Genomic DNA, 22,361 nt, shown 5'->3' with positions numbered 1-22,361 from the left:
ATTGTGTTAGTTTAATGTCGAATGGAGTTTGGGTAATGCCCTCCGTGCTAATAAGATATTGCCTAAATATAGAGTTCTTCATCGTATTTTCACTTCCAATGTCTATCTTAGGTTCGGGAATAATTCTGAGCTTACTTCCTTTATGTCTCGTGTTCTTCATGCTATTGTGTCTGGCATTCCTATATGCCTTACCTTTTTAATGTGTTACTTAATTATTTAATTTTGTATCCATTCTAGTCATGGGTCTGTTCCATTTACTTATATTATAAATAGCATTGTCATTCATTGTAATGTTATCATTCCTCCTACTAAGGTACTTGAGGCAGCCCTTCTATTTGATAATACAAACATTCACAAGATGAATCTGGACTACCTACCTAGCTAACGGGATGAGGATGAAGTAGAAGAAGAGGAAACACCTTTGCCTAAACACACGTCCATGGATAACATTTTTGCTGAGCTAGAATCAAACAATGAGGCTGATCCTGATTATCAGTCTTCTTAGATTGATGATCAGCTTTAATCTTTAAAAGAGAAAGTTGTTGAGTTAAAGGTATCTCAATATACTTTGGCCGAAAGTCTCAAAGCTTTCATGAAATACATGCACAAATATTTTCGTCGCATTACCAAAGGACTTCACCAAATTGATCCTTCCATACCTCCTCCATCTTCCTCCGGGTCTGATTAGTTTAATTGCTATGCATGACTTGATTTGTATTAATTTTCACTATGTGGTTAGTTGACTTACTAACTCTTGGATTATACTCTCTCTTTATGCTCTCATTATACTTTCTAAACTCCTTTTCTGAAATTAATTATATTGATTATCTCCTGATTCAGTTATGCATTTTTCTAGTTCTTATTTCTCAATTATATTGTGCTCACATGATCACTCTTTCCTTTGTTAATTTGTGAGAAAAGGGGGAGAGAATATTTAGATTGATGTGAACGGATTGATGAATATATTATGCTATTCGTTGGTCTAAATGAATGAATAAACAATGTTGTTGGAGTTGTGTATTAGAAGCATGTGACATGATTTGGGTATTGATCAATGCAAAGAGAAGCCCACATTGAGGGGGAGTAGCAGCAATTGTAGCGACATTTTATTTGTAATTGTTGTACTAAGTGTTTTGTCACAAATTTAACAAAGGGGGAGATTGTAGGTGCTATAATGTATAAAGTACACTCTTGTTTGTCAAATTTCGATGGGACAAAACAACTTATGATGTGGTTCACACAATATGATGGAAAGTTCACCTTCAAGTGTATCAAGATGGAAAGCTCAAGTTTCAAGTCTCAAGTTCATCATCTACCATGGAAACCAAGTTTCAAGTACTAGTCATGAAGTTGGAAAGTACAAGCATAAGCACAAGTCATGAAGTTGGAAAGTTCAAGCTAAAATGAATTCAAGTTCTACTACATTACTAGTATAAGATCAAGCTCTACCTTTGATTACACTTCAAGTAAAAGATCAACTATGCACTATTAAAGATTCTAGCTTTACACTTCAATGTCCAGTTTTCTCACCCAGAAAGACCTTAGACTTAGGTACTTTCAAATGATAAACTTATATGGGTTTTTATACTTTGGTTAGGCTTTAGTTCGACTAGTCTAAGTCTTGATTCGTCTAGTCTAAGCTGTGGCTTGACCAGTCTAAGATAGTCTTCGACCAGTCCAATTTTGAAATCTAAAAAATGGATATTTCTAGTTATTTCTCGACTAGTCGAAGAGGCACCTTCGACCAGTCGAGGGTTGCTTGACTCGAAGTCCAACAACTATTTTATTTTAGCACCCTCGACTAGTTGAAGCCCGTGCTCGACTAGTCGAAGAGGGCCCTCGACTAGTCGAGCAGGGCCTTCGACCAGTCGAAAGACTATTTTATCCGATCGTGCCCAAAATTTAAATTTTGGTTAGATCTTAGATGAGTCGAAGCAACAACTTTTTAGCCTATAAATAGAGGCTTTCTCTTAATCTGAAATTACTCATCCAAGCTAAGAAAAGGCTTTACTTAGAAAGAGAGAAGTCCCCATTATCTTCAAGTTATTACATGGTATTTTAATATTTCCTTTATATAGATTTTATTTTGATTCCTTGATCTCTTTTTTATGAATATTACTTTTTTAAAAGAGAGATTTTTATTTTTAATCTCATTTTTTTTTCAAAAATTCATTTCATATATCAAAAGGATTTACAAAAGGGCAGGGCAACTCCCTAAATTCAGGCTCCCCTTAACAAAAGGGAGGGAGCCTATCATAAAAGACTCATGCCAAAAGAAAACAACCCAGGGCCGAGAGAGCTCGCAAAAGAAAAGGTGAGTGCCACTAGAGCACCATCCTAACTGAACCCTAACCTAGCCTGTCTAGAAAAAGGAGACCCCTGACTTCTTGAGGTAGGTCAGGGTAGGTTGAAAACATAGCCGATTGCTGCTTTTCGCTACCTAGTTTGGCCAAAAAATTCGCCAGCCCATTACCCTTTCTACATATATGAATAAACTTTACATTTAAGGAAGAGCTCAAGCTCTTAATTCTAGAGACCTAATAATTCCATTTCCATCCTGAGCAAGACAACCCCAAGAGGAAACGCACCACTAAATCAGAGTTAGATTCAACAATAATGTTGGAGATGTCATGTTAAATACAATGCAACAAGCCATCGAGGACTACACGGAACTTCGCTCTCGTGTTTGAAGCGCAACCATAACCTATATAAAACCTGAAGTAAAATTCCCCTTTGTTTCCTCTACAGACACCCCTACCACTGGTTGTGCCTAGGTTCCCTCTGGAGGATCCATCGATATTAAATTTAAACCAGCCTTGTAAAGGCTTCGTCCATACAACTACCTGGACCGGCTTGAAAGAGTGGGACCGCCATGTAATCCCTAGTGCCGCCAGAGCCTTGCTGGAAGAAGAGGCATTATCCCTAGGGAACTTCCACTTTTCCAACAGAAAACGTATATGGCCTGTAATACGCAAAATAAGTGAAATAATGTTCATGATTACCCCTCGTATTTTGACGCATTTCTCCCTTTCCACAATTCCCAAAGAATGTAGCAGGGAACCAACTTCTTGAAAAGGGGGGGACGACCTAACTGAGGCACAAGAACCCCACCAATGAATTAGCCATCTTTCTACCGACAGGAAGGGGAGCATCTGGACATCAAAAATACGAGTAAAATGAGCCCAGACCGTAGTCGCTGGGGTGCTATGCAAAAACAGGTGGGTAGCAAACTCCACCGCAGGTCTCTGCGTTAGCCTGAGGCCATCTTCACAGTAGCAGCAACGGGAAGTAAGGTGTACCCCTTGAGCTTGGACAACAGACTTTACCGGCAACACCCCCTTGATTATCTTCTAACCAGCAATGTGATCGTAGGTGGCAACTTAGCATCCTAGATTTTGTCACCCCAAGTCGTGTAGGGGTTGCGAGTCCTGCAAAAATTCTAGGCTGACGAGACCGAGAAAGCCACTGATGGGTTAGGCTACCAGAGGGGAACATTTGGCCCATCAGTTAAGCAATGGCCACCGTGGAAAATCACGTCAATGTCCTGTTGAGGGAGGACCGAATAGATGACAGATGGAGGGAGTGGACCTATCCTGCCCAGGATATCTTTGACCTGAAGATGACACAGCCCAGGGGGAATCACGATCGGCGTCCTACCCTCTAACAGACCCTTCCTCATCCAGTTTGCAGACCACAAGTTCAAATTTTCAGCACCTATCTGCCACTAAACATGCTCATCTATCATTGGGAGCAAGCTGCAGATTCTCTTCCATAAAGGCAAAACTGACACTGAGAGTTGGGACTGCCCCTTACTCTGAAGATCCTAGGAGTATCTGACCTTCATAAAAGAACCCCACATCCCCTTATCAGCTTTGAATTTCACATTCCACGCCATTTTTAATTGGAATGCATTCATGACTTCCACGAGACTCCTAATGCCCTAGCCTCCTTCCACCTTGGGCATAGTAATTTTACGCCAACTCTTCCATTGGAGCTTCCTTCTCCCCTCAACCCAACCCCAAAGAAAGTTAGCGAAATGAGCTAAGCTTTTAAGGACCCCAATTAGAACATGGGTCGCAGCTAGCATATCCACCGGAACACTAGCTAGAACGTGCTTAACCAAAGTCGCCCTACCCGCCATTAACAGGCACTGTGCCTACCAACCTTTAATACAACCATCAATCTTGATCACAAGCCTTTGAAAGAACTCCTTATTTCTTCTACCCGCTGAAATCGGGACCCCCAGATAAACAATACTGTCTCTTTTTCTCGTCATGCCCAACTCTCTTTGGACTGCCGTAGCTTTAGACGCAGCCATGTTTTTTGCACACAAGAAGTGGCTCTTGTGGAAATTCACTTTTTGGCCTGATGCCTGCTGATACTCTTCAAGGAAACTTTTAGTTGCTCGAATGGATTTGAGGCCGCCATTGAGAAACAGAAGAGTATCATCTACAAATAGTAGATGAGAGACCACCTTGTTACCACGCCAACCTTTGAACGAAGGCAGGCCCCTGACTCCACCTAATTTTTGAAACCTCTCCCAAGCACTTTTGAAGCTATGATAAACAAACTAGGGGATAACGGGTCCCCTTGACGAAACCCATGGGTGCATTTAAAGAAACCAACAACTTCCACGTTCACTAAGACTGAAAACTAGCAATTATTCCAGTAGCGTTCCACCAACTAAATCCAAGTGGCTGAAAACCCAAAGCGCTCCAACACCCTTTTGAGGAAGAGCCACTCAACTCTATCGTATGCTTTCTCCATGTCAGGCTTAACCAGAATGTTGCCACCCTTGACATTCCTATTCAACTCCCGAAGGAGCTCTTGAGAGAGTGCAATATTTTTAGAAATGGATCGACCCTGGACAAAAGCTCCCTGCTCTAGGGAGATCAGCGATGGCAAGAGCTTGCTTATCTTGGATGCAATGACCTTTGCAAAAATTTTATACACCACATTACATAAGCTAATGGGCCAGAAATTTGAAAAACTCTTTGGAGTTGTGGTCTTAAGAATGAGGGCTATCAGCGAGGTGGTGAAGGCCCTAGGCATAGAGCCTCCGTCGAATAAGAATGTAGCTGCTCTCTAGAGATCATGGCCCACTATCTCCCAACAACCCACAAACAAAGCAGCGGAGAATCCATCTGGGCCGGCAGCTCCATCCTTGGGCATGGAAATGACAACCTGATGCACTTCCAGCAAAGTCAGCTGGGCCATTAACCTTGAAGTTTCCTCAGCTGAAACAACGAAGGGATGGCGTCGAGGACAACATTCCCTAACTCAACCGTACCTACTGATAACTGACGATGGAAGAATCTGGTTGCCTCACACTTAATTTCAGCCGGCGACTCGATTATTTGACCCAAATCCAATCTAATAGAAATGATCAGTGCTTTTCTAGCTTTCTCAGTAGCAAACACGTGGAAGAACCCCATATTTCTGTCCCCCTCCACCATCTAGCTATTCCTGACTTTTTGTTTCCAGAACGATTCCTCCATGAACTCAAGACGGGCAAGGGACACTCTAACCTCTAAGAGCTCAGCCTGGACAACACTATCTTCACTAGGCTTCCCCACATCCTACTGGAGATTTTTCTCCAGCTCATTCAGATTGCTTTCAGCTTGTTTGATTGCCGAGAAAATATTCTCGACCACCTCCTTGTTCGAGCATTTGAGCTGAGCCTTCACAGCCTTTGGCTTGGATAGGATGTTGATCATTGGTTTGGGGTCTTCAACCAAAGCCCAGGAAACCTTAACCAGAGGGATGAAACCTTCATGATGGAACCACATCCACTGAAAACGGAATGGTTTTGGGCCTATATATTGCTGAGTAGGAAAGACGAGTAATAAGGGAGCATGATCGGAATTGTGATGAGGAGGGTGGCATACTTGGAAGAACGGGAAGGTGTTGCTCCACATAGCATTCATCAGCACATGGTCTAGCCTAGCCCTGACTTTAGAAGGGCCAACTTGATTGTTCAACCACGTGAACTTGTTGCCCAAAAAACCTGCATCGAGGAGGGCCGCGTTGTTAATGGCCTGACCAAATTCTTGGGAACTATCGCTGTCAAAGGACCTTCCATTGTGCCTTTCAGTTGCATCAATGATCCCATTAAAGTCACCCCTAAGTGCCTAGGGCCCCTGCATAGACCTAGACAGCTGGGCCATATCCTCCCACAAGGTTCTCCGATGGATCCATGAACAGCTTGCGTATACAACAGAAAATCAATCTTTTTAAGATCTTAAGGAATTCAAACAAGTAGCCCTTGGTTTGAATTAATTTAAAATCAGTCTAAAACTTAGAACCTTTATTTTTGTTACTGGACATTGAATGATCTACTTCAAGCAAAGCGGTTCTACAGGCTACTTCAACAGATTCATCTTCAAGAGGAAGATAAGCATATTTCTATATTCTATATCTTTGGTTTCTTTGAGATAGCCAGAAAATCTCATATTTGGTTTTGATTAAGATAGCTAGAAAATCTCAGTGTGTGGTTTCTTTTTGTGATAGCCCTTCTAAAATCACAACTGTGTAAGGTTTTAAGGTGAACCTTTGAAAACCTTATTTTTTAGTGAAAGCCAATATTACATGGGTTGTGATTATTGGGAGTAGAGTTGGTGTGGCTATTTGAGAACAGTTGGTGTACACATCGAAGTACTATAACTCCTGGTGTTTGTGGTGAATGTTTAGTTTTTGCATATGTGATGAATGATTATAATTTATTTATATAAATGTGGTGAATGATTGTAATAGATAGCTCTCTTATCTCTCGCTTAGTTTGAGATCTTAATCCTTATAAACGTTTATGAAATCAGGTTGTCCTACTTAAAACTTTGTTTTTGGTGTAAGGTTGTCCTGTGAACTAAGTTTGAATCATTTTTTTAATACTAATGTTATTGAGATTTCTGATTTATTTTGATTTGTTTATTATTTTAGTACTTTAAGTTTTTATTTGGCATACATAGTCATATTCACCCCCTCTCTATGACTGTTAGCTCGCCTTTTTCAAATACAGCCCCATAAGTTTGACGATAATCGATCTCTATGCTCTTATGTCCCCTCTTCCTTCAGATATTAATTCTATCCAGGGGGTGTTTCTGACAATCCTCCATTCAATATTTCTAGTGTTCTAAATTCATATACTTCCTTTATGCAACACAAACACAAAACTGAGGGAGAAGTTGCCCACCACCATGTGTAACTTTAATTGGATCAGAATGGGTAGCTCTTAACCACTATGAATTAATCCAAGGAGTTTAAGAATGATGTCTACCCAAAAGGGGTGTGTCATCACACAACCACTATATTTTGATGAGTCTAACTATGCCTATTAGAAGGCTAAGATGAGGGTCTTTGTGAGATCCATTGACCATATGGTGTAACACCCTGAACTTTTCAATACCTGAGTATTGAAAGTTCTCAAGTGTTACGAGTATTGAAAGTTCTCGAGTGTTACCATAGAATTTAACCTATTATGTATATGTGTACAACATCAATCTAGCTCTCCTAGTCGTACATCTATTATTCGACACAGATTTGAATGATGGGAATGATCTTCATCCATAGATTAAGCCATCTGACCATTGATTTATAGATATAATCATTACATACCCAAGTAATTGTGCTTGTCTATCATAACCAACCGTTTCACCAGCTAATATACATATTAGGCCATTAGATCACTAAGCATACCATGATTTCCGTATAGACTAGGCTAGGGACCCATAAGAACCTTGAGGGCCAGATATAAAGATCATCTGACCGTTGGGTTGAGGGGAACCTGCAACTAGAACCCAAATCAAGTCGTGGGGCCCACCTGACCTTTAAATCTTCCTGATTTTCACCTAATGTCCTAAAGAGGACTATCCAAATAGACTAGATGGCGTGGATCATACCATGCAACCCGGTGGACCCCACCTTGAGGATGAAGGCGCACAAGACTCGTGGGTCAAACCAGGTTTGACCTGACAAAAACTTAAAACGGGAGAGTTTTCCCTCGCTTTTCACAGACGAACGAACAATATTCGTTTAAAGAGAGATGTGGCCCATCTAGACCATCCATGAACTCGATCCACACCATCCGTCATGTTTGAAATCCATTTATGTCCTAACCCTAGTTGTCCTCACGTGGGATTGCACATGTTTGTTTACTCAAATTCCTAGCAATGGAGTGATGACGTAACAAACAACGTCTGTTTGAAGATGTTGGTGGCCCACCATCACGAGGACCCATGGTGATCTGATCCATCCAAGACTTTCATGGGATGAATCCAACTGAAACCCCAATCCCTTCACACAAATCCACCTCAAACAATAAAACAGATTCATCTGCAAATCCTTCCACCAACTGCACCAAGAAACTAAAACAAATTCTAATTATACTGCACAAAAAATTCAAAGGGATACTATCTGGGCTGATCTGAGCCATCCAAAATGAAGGGAGAGGGTTTTTGATTGCACCCACATCGACAACAAAAGGATGAAAGAAGATGCAGCACTTTCGGATCTCTACGTAGACAACTACTGTTTCCTTGTTACAAAAAATGGGATTTGCGTAAAAGGGTTTTTGCGGAAGGATCTGGAGTCTCTCCCCTTATAAAAACCATCTGTCTGACGTTGGGAGAATATATCACAGAAGTAAAAGAGAGAAAGAAAAGAAAGAAAGCAAGAAAGAGAAAAAGAAGCAAAGAGAGAGAGACCGCAGGGAGAGAGAGAAATGAGAGCAAGAAATAGAGGAAAGAGAGCAAAGAAAGAAAAGAGGGCATTGTTGGACATTCCAGCGCAGAGAGAAAGAAAGAAAAAATTAATAAAGAAAGAAAAGAAAAGAAAAGAAAGAAAGAGAAAGAAAAGAAAATAAAGAAAGAAAGAGAGAGAAGAAGAAGAAGAAACTGTGAAGGCCGAGGTTTGCCGCCCACTGTACAATCATCAAAGTTAGGTTCGACTCCTAACTCCTCTTATTTTCTATCCTTCCTTTCCTTTTCAAAAATTTTCCTTCCTTCAACAATGAGAATCCATTTATAGGCCAAGTTGAGTCGATGATATGAAAAGCCTAAAACACATAAGTTGAAAGCTTGTCAACTTAGGCAACCTGTAGACCCGTTTGAGGAATGGTTTAGATCATGCATTTTCCCTATTCTAATATGACATTTAACGTAATCAATTTAAACCAAGCGAATATAGTGGAACCTGATCATACGCCCCTGAACATCTAACTTAAGTAAAGAACGACATCACCACCGAGGTGAGGGTTTTTATCCTAAGCTTACTTGATTTAGAGATAATATTATCTTGACATTTACATGCTTTCATGACATTGTGAACTTCTTTGTATTTGTTTAATTTATCAAAACCAATTATTTATCCTTTGGGAATAGTGGTTAAGGTGTGATGTTAATCATTCATGGCCTTTCAGAATTTATGTGAGGGTTTTTATCCTTTAAGCTTACCTTAATTTAAGTTGGCATGATTTAATTGCCTTTATACATGTTTCTATGTTATTGTGATTCTTTCCTTGCTATCATATAATTTTACCACCATCAATTGTTTCCTTTCGAAATTAGAGTATGGCTTTGATTACATCTGATCTTTATGAATTTATGTAGGGTGATAGATACAAGCCTTGCCCTTGCCTATACCAATTTTGCTGAGTTAGCCCTTGCTACTCATCTCTTTAATGAGTTAAGCTTTGCCACTCACCTCTTTACTGAGTTGGTCATTACCACTCGTTTCTTTATTGAGTTGGCCATTGCCACTCTCCTTTTGTTGAGTTAGCCATTGCTACTCTCCTTATTATTAAGTTGGCCATTGCCACTCTCCTCCTTATTGAGCTAGCTATTGTTACTCTCCTCTATATTTTGTTAGCCTTATGTTATTTACCTTTAAGGCTTGAGCATGTGTCTTGATATTCCAAAGCTCCTATGATTTAATGGATTTTCTTTTTTGGTGCAAGTACTATGTTGGGTATCCCACCTCTAATGGTCGAATAAATATCGTAGACATAATGCGTTTTCGGTAGCGGCCCCTAGGGCGACACGTAATTCCATGTTTCATGGGTAGTGGTGCACAAATCGATATAAGTAATTCACAATGCGTGTTACATCACTTCGGGATTGGATGTCGCAAATAGTCACCCCATGAACAAATCGTATCATTTAATTAATCTAGTCATGTGTTGTGTTTATCTTGGGATAACCACGCAAAACCAAATTAAACATGGGACACGCCAACGAATCTCTGTATAATGGGATGCAAGGCGAGTCGGATAACTCTACTTATATTCCATATTGTGGCGATCGCTAAGTGTGATGAACCACATATACTTTATTAGGCATGCATCTCATATGGGTTACTTGTGCATATTGATACTTCTCGTAGTTGTGGAATACGGGACATATCAGAACCTTTATATTACTTTTATGTATCTCTTGAATTATTGTTAATCTTAAAGGATGACCATCACTATGAGTAGGGCATTGACCCTCTCCAACTGTACAGATAATACAAGTGACGTATAGATTGAAGACCTAGAGGACCATCTCACTTTGGAAGATTATGTTAAAAGAATAAGATGATAGTTTTATGATTTAGTTTTAAACTTACATTGCAAACTCGATAAATGTAATGAGCTCCCATTGAGAGGACATTTGCTTATTTACTGAATTCTTTTACTCTGATGAAATAATCAATATAGTCGATTTTATTCTCGTGAATGTTACCTTCATGAATGTATTTAGATGTAATATAAATGAAAAAAATGAGGTGTAATTTTTAAAGCATCCAATTCATTCTGTTATTAACACTCGATTTCCTTGGGCACAAGTATAAACTCTGACTGTGAAAATTCAGGATGTTACATATGGTTTGAGAAATTGTCCAATAAGGATGAACAATGCCCTCAGAACAAGTCGTCATTGATGGTAGAACCATTAGCACGGACAAAGATAAATCCAAATAGAGTACCGATGAGAGTAAATGTTATACCTATAGTGCCAAAACTCTTAATGTTATTTACTGTGTTGTTTCTCCCAATGAATTTAAATGCATTTGCACATGTAAAACCGGAAAGGGAGCGTGAGACATATTGGAAGTCTCCCACAAGGGAACTAGCATAATAAAAACATTGAATCTTCAACTCTTAATGACCTCATTCAAAAACATAAGAGTGGAAGAGTTTAAAACTTTCATTGAATTTTACTCTAAACTGAATGATATTTGGAACTTCATGTGGGTTTTAAGAGAAATGATTCTAGAAGGGCATATATGTAGGAAAATACTTAAATCATAACAGATAGGGTCACTCCTAAAATAACCTTAATAGAAGAATATAAAAACATAGATGAGATGAAAATAGTAGAACTCTTAGGTTTCTTACAAATATACGAACTACATTTTAAGGCCCTGTTTAAAGAAATTACCCATCCTCAAAACATCTCATAGACATAAGATTGTTAAATTTGATAGTGATAGTAATGATGATCATGGGGATATGAATTTCTAAAAAAAAAAAGAGTAAGAAATTCCTTAAATTAATAGAGGAAAGAGTTGTGACAAGAAGGACAAGATGGTTGAGAATTTTAAAGGTAAAATTGTTAAACAACCTAAGCAGGTCCAATATTATAACTATGAGGGTTATGAACATATTATCACTGAGTGCCTTAATTAAGTAAGATCTAAAGATAAGGTTATGATGACAACATAGGATGATACAGAAGAATTTAAATCCGCTTTAGAAGACCCATCTAGTGTTGAAGACCTGAGTCACTTATGTGTCTTACTGCAGTCTACACCATGGTATCCCTCTCTAGACACTTGGGAGACCATAACAACTTAGATAGGTGACCTTAGAGATCCCTTTGGGCTGAATTGAAAATCAGAGGATTTCATCCTAAGTCTTGTTCTCTATAGCTAAATCCAAGGATTCAAGCTTCATTAGTGTGCACCATAGGAAAATCAGAGGATATAACCTCTTTTTGTGTTGAATAGTTAAATTTGAGGATTTATAGCTTCAATATTTTATAATTTAAGCTTTAAAGTTATATAATTTTTGTATCATATGTTTTTAGCATAGACTATCATTGGTCATTCGTAATTCGATTAGTATATCCTTTGAATGACCATAATAAGCATGCTCCATTTATTTAATGTTTATATGCACCATATTTCCTTGATAGTATGTGCCTTATAATTAATAAATCTATTACTTATAGAGTTATTTTATGTTATATTTTTATTTATATATTTATTGGAATTAACTGTTTGTCAAATACTGACAAAAATTAGAATTATGGGGCAGCATTGCTAGTGTTACATGTCTCGAGTCCCGTGTTTAAATTTATAAATCATTGTAATCTTGGGCATGTAATATTTTAAGTTGTTTTGGTATGTCATTTGTATTAACCTTGACATTATCTAAGGTAGGTTTTTTTCATGTAATTAATAAAGGAGTTGATTGTTAGTGCACTGATTTGTGCACTTTGTTTTTCAATCCCGCGAGTCCATGTGTCATGTATTCAATTGAGCCCTTAAAAGCCGAAGACCAAAGAAATAAGAGGACATGAGTATCAAGGAGGAAAGAACATATAAATGAAATGCATTGTGTTAGTGTACTGATTTGTGCATCTTATTTATTAATCGTGTGAGTTCTTATGTCATGCAATCCGTTAAGCCTTTGGATGCTGAAAACCAAAGACACAAGAGTACAATAGCATCAAGGATCAAAAAATAGGTAAATGAGGTGCCTTGGTCACCCTAACCCTTGACTAAAAATAACCTTTGAACCTCTAGATGACCTTGGCTTAATAGGTCAACCTTATTGATCATCCCTTAGCCTTAGGAACCTAATTGGAATATGATAAGTAAGGCTAAAAGATGTGCAAAGCTATTGTGAAAGCATATGCCCAAAAAAATAGATTTCGAGTGGTACTCGATCCCATGTAAGAGACCTCAAGGGGTCTTCGATGGCATCGAACAGGAACATTAGGTGTGTCCAGCAAGAATTAATCATTTTATCTTATTTTCTCGATAGCATCAAGGTCTCCTTCGATGGCGTCGAAGGTTTACTTCAATGGCATCGAAATGTAACTTAAATATGTCTAGCAAGAACAAATCATATTATTAGATTTTCTCAATGGTATCGAGGTACCCTTCGATGGCATCGAAGGTCACCTCGATTACATTAAAGACCGTTCAATGGCATCGATAGAGCCATTATTTGCCCGTTTTTTGACTGTTGGAACTCAAGCTTTTTATAAAGGGCATTTAAATGTGTTTTTGGTGTAATAGAAGCTTAGGTGATTCCATGATCATATTCCTCATCCCATGATAGTGGAAGCATAATCATGGAGTAGATCTATGATTACCCATGCCTATCTAGGTAGATGTTTGACAAGTACAGATAGCCCATGCCTACCTACAATGGATGTTTGAATGGTACAATTTTCAAGTTGACAGATATCCAACCAAAGTAAGTGGACGATCGTTACACTTGACATGTACCTCTTGACATCTCTACATCCATACTCATATTGCATGCATACTATTTATGTTGTATTGTGCTATCTTATATTGCACTACATATGAACCATTCTGAGTTCACTCACTAGCCTGACTCGACAACGTAGTGGATTAACAACCATATAAAGATGGATGATGTAGGATGATATAATTTGGTATCGAAAAATGAAGATGGGTCGGTGGATGAAACTCTAGATCAATTGTTGTATTTGGTGGAACACGAACTCTTTGCATTAGATGGTTGAATTGATTATGTGATTAATTCTGGAAATTTTAGTTTCCATTCATTTTATGTTAATATTGTTTTGATTAAATTTGAAAAATGTTTATACCCATAACCTTATGAACCGAAGATTGACTACTTTTAGTTGAATAAAGTCTCAAATGAGTGGATTAGACCAGTTTTGATAATTTAGTTTATGAATGTGAATGGTATGATTGAAGTATTAATAAATGAAGTGGTAACAGTTGGATGAATGAATGTTAAAGTGGTGATGATCTACAATATATATAAACTATGCCTCTTAATAATTGTATGATGGGTGGATTCATGTACCTTTAGTGTATAAGTCATGGACCGTAACTCGAGTCTGAGGGTGCACACTCTGTATCCAAAGTATGGGGTATGACAATGTTTACTTTAAGACTCTAAGCGATAGAAAATTTATCTTACTAGTATTATTTGTTGATGACATGCTTATCGCCAACCATGGTATATTTGAAACCAACCTATTGAAGACTTAACTAACATGGACATTCGAAATGAAATATTTGCGGGTTGTAAATAAGATTTTGGTGTTGACATACACTGAGATAGGGAGAGGAGTAAGTTACAGTTGTCTCAGGCAGAATACTTTGAGAATGTATTGATGAAGTTTGGGATGGATAAGGCTAAGCTAATTAGTACACCCTAGGTTGCTCAACTCAAGATTTCTTCAGAGCAATGTTCCATTACAAATGAAGAAAAGTGGGATATGTATTGTGTGCCCTATTTAGGAGCAGTTGAAAATTTAATGTATCCTATGGTCTCTATGAGAGTACATATTTCACATATAGTTGGTGTTGTTAGTAGATACATGTCAAACCCCGACAAGCAACATTGGGAGGCGGTGAAATGACTACTTCATTACCTACAAGGTACAACGGACTATGTCTTGAAATTTGATAGGGAAAGCTTATATGTTATGTGGATTCAAATTGCACAGGGAATGTGAATAACAGAAGGTCGACTTTCGGTTGTGTTGAGAGAAACCGCAAACTAGAGCTAAGTATATAGCAATGACAAAGGCATTTAAAAAAGGTGTTTGGTTGTGTGGAATGAACAAACTCAAACTTCGATAGGAGGTTGTGCTGGTTAATTTTGACAGCGAAAGTGTGAACAATTTGATGAAGAATTCTATTTACCATTCTAAAACTAAACATATTAATGTTCATCATCATTTTATCCAACAGGTGGTTGAGGAATGTGTTGTTACTCTTAAGAAGATCCGCACGACCGTTAATCCGATGAATATGCTTACTAGGGTGGTTCCCGTAGAGAAGTTTCAATTTTGTTTGACTTATGTGAGTCTGTTAAATGTTTGATGAAGATAGAGTGTGCATGAAAAGGGGCGGCGATGGTGAAGGTATGATGAAGGGGATTAGAGATGTAACTTGCAACAATGGTTCATAATGATTGAAGCCATTATTAAAATTGTTATCAAATGTCATCAATATGTACATATAACAGTGTCTCGATCGAGCGAACAACATGGTTGATTGATTAAGTGAGCCCCAAATTATATAGATTGGTCTTTGGAGAATTTCGATCGATCGAATTTTCAGGTTGATTGATCAATAGAATTTGAAAAATCTCGTAAACTCTCTTGACACTTTTAAGCATGTTCGAGCGAGCAAACATGTGGTGCTCGATTAATATTGATCTATCATGGTTAGATCGACGGCGCGCGCAAATTAGTAAAATTGCATGATTAGTTTTATATTCCTGGTATTATGCTACACATATGGGTGTAATTGTAGTATTAGGGTAATCTAAGTGGGGCTTAAATGTTTCTAAGGTTTGGAGAGGAGAAAACAATGATTTTCTGATTATAAGTGCATCCATCTCTTGTATTTTTCATTTTCATAGTAATAGTTGTTTCTTTGTGTTATCGTTTTCCCCACGAGGATTTTTCCACATAAAAATCATGTGTACTTGCGTATACTTTGTTTTGTGTGTTTTATTATTATTATTATTATTATTATTATTATTATTATTTTTTATTTTTTATTTTTTATTTTTATACTATGTGATCTAAATTTGGGGTTTGCATCTGCATTCCCCCAACAGTACTCTACTCAACTTGGCAAAATCCATAGAAAACTTGATTAACTCATCTTGATTCACGAAGACTCAATCGTATTTTTGTGTTATTTATATTTAAAATTTTAAATATTGCCAAACAACTTGGAAAAGAGTCGGAAGAGACTGGTCTGAGTTGCAGTCCAGTCGTACTTCTCAAGTTTCAAACCATAGTAGCATCCATGCTGATGTCTTAAACAAAAATTATATGAGTATACTTTCACTTGCCTATTGCCTAAGAGCTTGTGAAGCCTGACGATGAGGTCCACTTCGTCCTGGTCAAAGACTCCTCGCTTGATGTTTGGATGGAGATAGTTCAACCATCTCAGCCTACAGCTTCTTCGACAGCGAGTAAGGCCTGGTAAAAAAAAAGTTCATATAGAAATCAATCTAGTTAATCATCTATTATATTTTCTTTTTCTCCAAAGACCTAATTAATCAAAGAATGTAAAAAACCCAAGACGTAATTTGCATTGAATAAAACATATACCTGCCCTAAGTGGTACTTGACGCCACTTCCCTTCTCCATACATTTCAATGCATTTCCTCAAAAGATTATCTTCTTCTGCAGTCCATGCACCTTTCCTAACACCATACTTCTCACTGGAGAAACGACCCATCTCTCTCTCTCTCTCTCTCTCTCTCTCTCTCTCTCTCTCTCTCTCTCTCTCTCTCTCTCTCTCCTCTTACGAGTTACAATTTCCTGCAGTCATCAAAAGGTAATCGTATATATATAGGCCTGATACTGTTTTGGAGGCCCCATCCACGTTGGAGAGTTACCAATATTGTGGTCCTGGCTAACACCAATCATTAGCCATCTACCAGTACATCTAACAGACGCCTTAAAAAGAAAAGAAAAGGAAGGACCGGAATCCACTAAAACGCTTGTTTTAGGCAACCAGTACAACAATTGAGCTCTGAAGAGTCTGCTGCGCTGTTTGTGTGACATGCACTCCGTCTATCGATCTGATGGCCTTCCCTGGTGATTGTAAATAAGTTTAACTTTTATCAGGTCGCATCCGGTCAACAATATTACCATTGGAATGGATATTTTTTCAAGGTGGAGCCCAGCTATTGAAATATAGGCATCTGCACCACGTGCCTTCCAAACTTTAGGTCGAGAGTGCTCTTGCCACTATATATATATATATGTGTGTGTGTGTTTGGGTGGTTGGGAAGGTCGAACTCATGAGAGCCTGTGGGCTCCACTGTGACGTGTGTAGGACATTCACACCATACATTTAGTGGCTCCCCTGTAGGTTTTGGGATATCTCAAAAGTCAGCCGTATACGAAACTCATGTCGGTCACACCATTTTGAAACGGTGTGAAATATACCTAAAACATCTAAAAGCTGTTGGTGGGACCCACCTGAGTTTTTGAGACGGCTGAATCTTGGTGTGGCCCCCATCAAAGTGGGACACAAAATGGATGGGTTGGATGTCTCAATCACATCTCAATCAGCCCTATAAATGATAATGAAGGTGTTTTTTTAAATTTATTTTTTATTTTTTCATTTATTTTGTTTTTTGTTTTTTTGTCATTTCCCCTATCAAACTCACTATTTAAAAATAAAATAAAATAAATAAGGAACACTCATTGTATTCATTTGAGGGAAAATTACAGTATTTCGGGAAAACCAACCCCTATTTTTTATTTTTCATTTATTTTGTTTTTTGTTTTTTTGTCGTTTCCCCTATCAAACTCACTATTTAAAAATAAAATAAAATAAAATAAATAAGGAACACAATGTATTCAATTTCGAATTCTCTAATGGAACCCAACCCAACCCTATCTAGAATGATTAGCCCTCTTATCAACGGAGGGAGATGCCACTCCTCACTATACCAATGGTTGCCAGCCCATCTGCTGGCCCATTGGCTTCTCTCTTGATATGGATGAACTGGCAAAGCCCAAGGCGATTAAGGGAAGAAATCCGAGTTATCCAATGCCTCCATTTCCACCCAGCTTTAGACTTATGGTTTAACGCATTTACAACCACACTAGAATTCGATTCGACCACAACCTTCTCGAGGCCCTGGCTGGTGCAATACAGCAGGCCCTCATATACGGCTCTCAGCTCAGCATTCTTGTTCGAGCTAATCCCATAGCCATTAGAGAAAGCAAAGAGCATTTTACCATCAGCCAACCTGCACTCCCACCCCCACCTAACAGACCTGGGTTGCCTCTAGCCCTATAAATGATAATCAAGGTTTCAATGGGTGGTAACTACTCTCAAATGTTGTCTATGGTGTGGCCCACTTATGTTATTGATTGACTTGGATTTTAGGCTCGCGGCCCACCATGGAATGGTGCATCTGATTGATGGTACAAATGTCTGCCCACACAACTTGACTTCATGGGAGGCTCCCATGAGCTTAGATATATATATATATATATATATATATATTGAAGAAAGGTGGGAGCACACCACCTGGGATTCATTGATCAAAAAGAGCTTTACAAAGAAATGGGGGGCACCACAAAATGATCGAGCCTCACCACAATATGAACCTCAATTGGGCAGCAACCAGTTACAAAAGCTGGCCCGCCTATCATATCTATTCAAAAACAAACTCTTAAACTTTCCTAAGAGAGTTTAAACCTAATTTATCCAAAAGTTAACTACCCTTAACCAGCCTGGGGAGTTCAAAAACTTCCTTGTAGACCTAGTTGGCTTGAGACAAACTTCCTTGCTTAGCCAAACCGTCAGCCGAGCCGTTGGCTTCTCTAGCAATATGGGAGATTCGAAAAGTGCCCCTAAGATTGAGTCTCCGAATTCTGGATAGCCAGTATTTCCATGTCCATGAGCTAGAGAAATTAGCGATGATACAGCCCACCACCCATTTAGAATCAGATTCTATGATAACATTGTTTAAACCAAGCTTAATACAGTGCTCCATGCCATCGTGAACAACCCTAAGTTCAGCTTTGTTGTTAGAAGCATTCCCATACCCGCTGCTAAAAATAAAAATCAAAAGACCTTGGTTATCTCTGTATATACCACCCCCACCTGCAGGCCTTAGGTTGGACAGGGCTGACCCATCCACGTTTAGCTTGTACCAACCTAACTTGGGTTTGATCCATCTGACGATTATGACTTTTGGGGTAACCCACGAAGTATTGGATTGAAGAATATTGGTGAGGTTAGAGTGGTCAGCCGATAGCAGATTTGAGCAATTTTAGGGACTAGAGAACAGGTGATCAGCCACCATTTGGCTTTTCTTATCACAGCTAGAGATGATATAGTACGACTATCAAATCTTGCATCATTTCTCACCTTCCAAATCTCCCAAAGAAAGAAAACAGTGGCTAACTAGGAGGGGGCTATGAACTTGGTGCAGGAAAAAGGCGTTTGCCACCACCAAACTAGCCTGTCCTAGGCAGATGATTGGTGGAACAGGGGACAACCAAACATACCTGATATAGGAGCCCAAATACTACCAGCAAGGTCTCCTTCTAGAAATAGGTGTGCTTAAGATTCTGTATGCGACTCCTGGCCTTGGATATCATCGCAGCAGTTACACTTTGACGCTAGAACAACGCCTCTGTGCTAAATATTTTCATCCACTTGTAAAATTCCATGCATCAGCCTTTATAGGAAAATGGAGATCTTTGGGGGATTCTGGGGTGCCACACCCACTTGGCCCAAGCCTTCTTCATCCCTCTAGATCTGTTGGCACTCCATGCTAATTTTGCTAAGAAAATACCTGAAGGGGAGTGGGGCCAGAAGCGTTGGTCCTTAGCCTCAGAGATACAGAAACCCCCCTACTGGATGTGATCCTTAATCCACTCCGGAAGGGCTATAGGGGCAGCAATTTTCAGCCCGTCCTACTCAAGGAAGTCAACAACTATGAGACTATGAAGATTGGAGGGGATGTTGAAGGAAGGGATGGATTCCAGAGGGCCCAACCCAAACAAATTGCAGGACCACATATTGCACGGGCCATGGCCCACTTCCCATTGGATGTTCCTATCCAGGAAAGGGAACAGGCCCACCATGATTTTCCAAAAAAGGAGAGCCAGATGAGTTATGACTGTTGTAGGCTGCATCGTCACTGGCTATGTGGTATTTAACTCTCATAAAAGCCGCCCACAAGCTGTCCTTCTTCTCGTATCTAGCTACCTAGGCCATCTTGCACTGCAGGGCTTGCATGACTTCTTTCAATTTTCTGATTCCCAACCCACCCTCATCCTTTGGCAAGAATATGGAGCTCTAATTTTTCCAATGCAACTTCTTCTTCCCATTATACCACCCCCAGAAGAAGTTTGCAAAAGCAGCTTCCATATCTTTCAGCACTTTCTTAGGAATGACGGTAGCCGACATCGTGTGGATTGGGATGTTACCAAGAACCGAAGATATCAGGGTAAGCCTACCTACCGGAGAGAGGATTCTTGCATTCCAACCTTGAATTTTGGCCTTCAACTTATTGAATAATGGGTTGAAGACACTACACTTGATTCTGCCTTTTACAATCGGGACCCCCAGATATGTGAAATTACCATTTGCTTTTGAGACATCCAGAATTCTTTCAATAGCTTTGATCCTACTAGTTGGCATCGTAGAAGGACAAAGGAAAGAGCTCTTCCTAAAGTTAACTTTTTGGCCAGAAACCACTTGAAAATTTGTAATGAAATGTTGCATCTCAACCAGGGACTTAAGGGAGCCATTGAGAAATAAAACCGTGTCATCAGCGTAAAGAAGATGAGATATCTGAATGCATCCCCGCTTAGGCTTGAAAGGCCGACACAAACCACTAGACACCATGTTGGAAATCCCCTTACTGAAAGCTTCAGCCACGAGAATGAAGAGGCTGGGGGAGAGGGGTCGCCTTGTTTCAAGCCCCTGAAGGATCTGAGGCATTCATAGCTCTCACCATTAACAAGGATGGAGAACCAATTATTATTCCAACAAGACTCCATTATCTCCACCCATTTGGAGTAGAAACCAAACTTGATTAAAACATGCCTTAAGAAAAACCAATTTACTCTATCATAAGCCTTTTCCATGTCTAGCTTCAGGACAAGGTTCCCCCCATGAACTTTCCTATCAATGTCTTTGAAAAGCTCTTGGTGAGGGCAATATTTTCAGCTATAGATCAGCCCCTAACGAAAGCTCCTTGCTCAAGAGATATCAACTTTGGGAGTAAGGGGCCAATCCGGTTGACAACGACCTCAGCAAAGATTTTATAAAGGCAATTACATAGACTTATCAGGCGAAAATCAGCGAAGGATTTAAGACCCACTCTTTTGGGCACAAGAATGATGAGAGTGGATGTGAAGGCCCTGGGAAGGAGCCCTCCTTGAAAAAAATCGACCATCGCACTGTGAATGTCATGCCTGATGATACTCCAGCACCCAGAATAAAAAGCACTTGATGGCCCATCTAGGCCTGGCATCCTGTCCTTTGGGAGAGCTAGAGCTGCTTTGCTCACTTCCTCCAAGGAAGGTGGACTCAAGAGGGCCGCGTTATCCTCACTCGATATGAGGGAGGGGATGCATTCTATGAGCTCTCTCATAACCATAGTGTAACACCCCGTACCTCTGGTACACTGGTGTTACCTTTTAAACTTGCATATACAGGATGGGGATTCTAGTCGACATTAAGGCCATCCATCAGGGTCTCCAGGAACCAGAACACACCCTACAGCAGTCAAGAAGGTGAGGTTATCCGAACACTCTAAATTAAAACCATTATGTCGATGGTTACTGGTACAACACACTTGTCACCAACACTTGAGAGTTAGTTAGTGACAAATCAAGCCTTCATCATAACCAGTACCTTATATTAACCATTGAAAACAAGTATCAAGCCCACCCGATTGACAGATCGCGTCATATGGGCCGATAATAGCCCAAAGAAGTGTGTAACAGCCCAACTACCCTCGGGTCCGCCCTAAAAATGGGCTAATACCCCCTGTGGCTACTTACAAAATGATTGAACGGATCTGATTCATCGTGACCATCTCGATGAACCTCACACAGAGTGCATGTGCATCCCATGCACTGGTGCATGATGTGCACTGGAATCAGTAACTCGGTCAAATGAACTTTGACCAAGCTCTCTGTAAAAAGAAGAGAAAACACGATCTCCTGGCAAAGCAGAGTTCAAATCCGAATACCTTTGAGCTCCAAAGTGGCCCACCCTGGCCACTTTTCAAGTGATCTAAGTAATCCATTTTATTCACGTGGATCCACTTAACAAAACTGTATAGACTCTTGGGTCTTGGTAAACGGATATGAAAGATAATGGGTGACCATTCAATGCGTTGCACGTGGCATATATCAACAAGATGGGACCCATGTGGCACCGCACAAACTACCCGTGATCCCTCCGGCCTACCCATCTCATCCGTCCATCGCCTGAGAAAGTGATGCTCTATCCTTTCCAAAATCGGCCAAGTAACGGCCTGCATATGAAAAAGCAGAGAGGAGACTTTCCTCTCCAAGAAAACCCTTGCTGGTGCAATCTCGGCTGCCCACAGTGGGAGCATTCTCAGTCGTTCCTGC

The 22,361-nt window shown here is 39.6% G+C and overlaps 1 protein-coding gene across 1 annotated transcript in view; it reads right to left on the bottom strand.

Moving 5' to 3' along the window:
* LOC131226939 (transcription factor MYB1-like) overlaps nt 1-16,473 on the bottom strand; it is a 39,232-nt gene extending 22,759 nt beyond the window's left edge. The window contains exons 1-2 of the mRNA XM_058222636.1: nt 16,344-16,473; nt 16,082-16,211 (exon numbers count right to left, since the gene is read on the bottom strand). Coding sequence (XP_058078619.1) covers nt 16,082-16,211; nt 16,344-16,473 — 260 coding nt within the window. The remainder of the gene's footprint in view (nt 1-16,081; nt 16,212-16,343) is intronic.
* Between the last annotated feature and the right edge of the window lie 5,888 nt (nt 16,474-22,361).

This window comes from Magnolia sinica, chromosome 15 (genome assembly GCF_029962835.1).
Source record: "Magnolia sinica isolate HGM2019 chromosome 15, MsV1, whole genome shotgun sequence".
In the NCBI taxonomy this organism is placed as follows: domain Eukaryota; kingdom Viridiplantae; phylum Streptophyta; class Magnoliopsida; order Magnoliales; family Magnoliaceae; genus Magnolia; species Magnolia sinica.
This window is presented reverse-complemented; position numbering and strand designations above follow the sequence as displayed.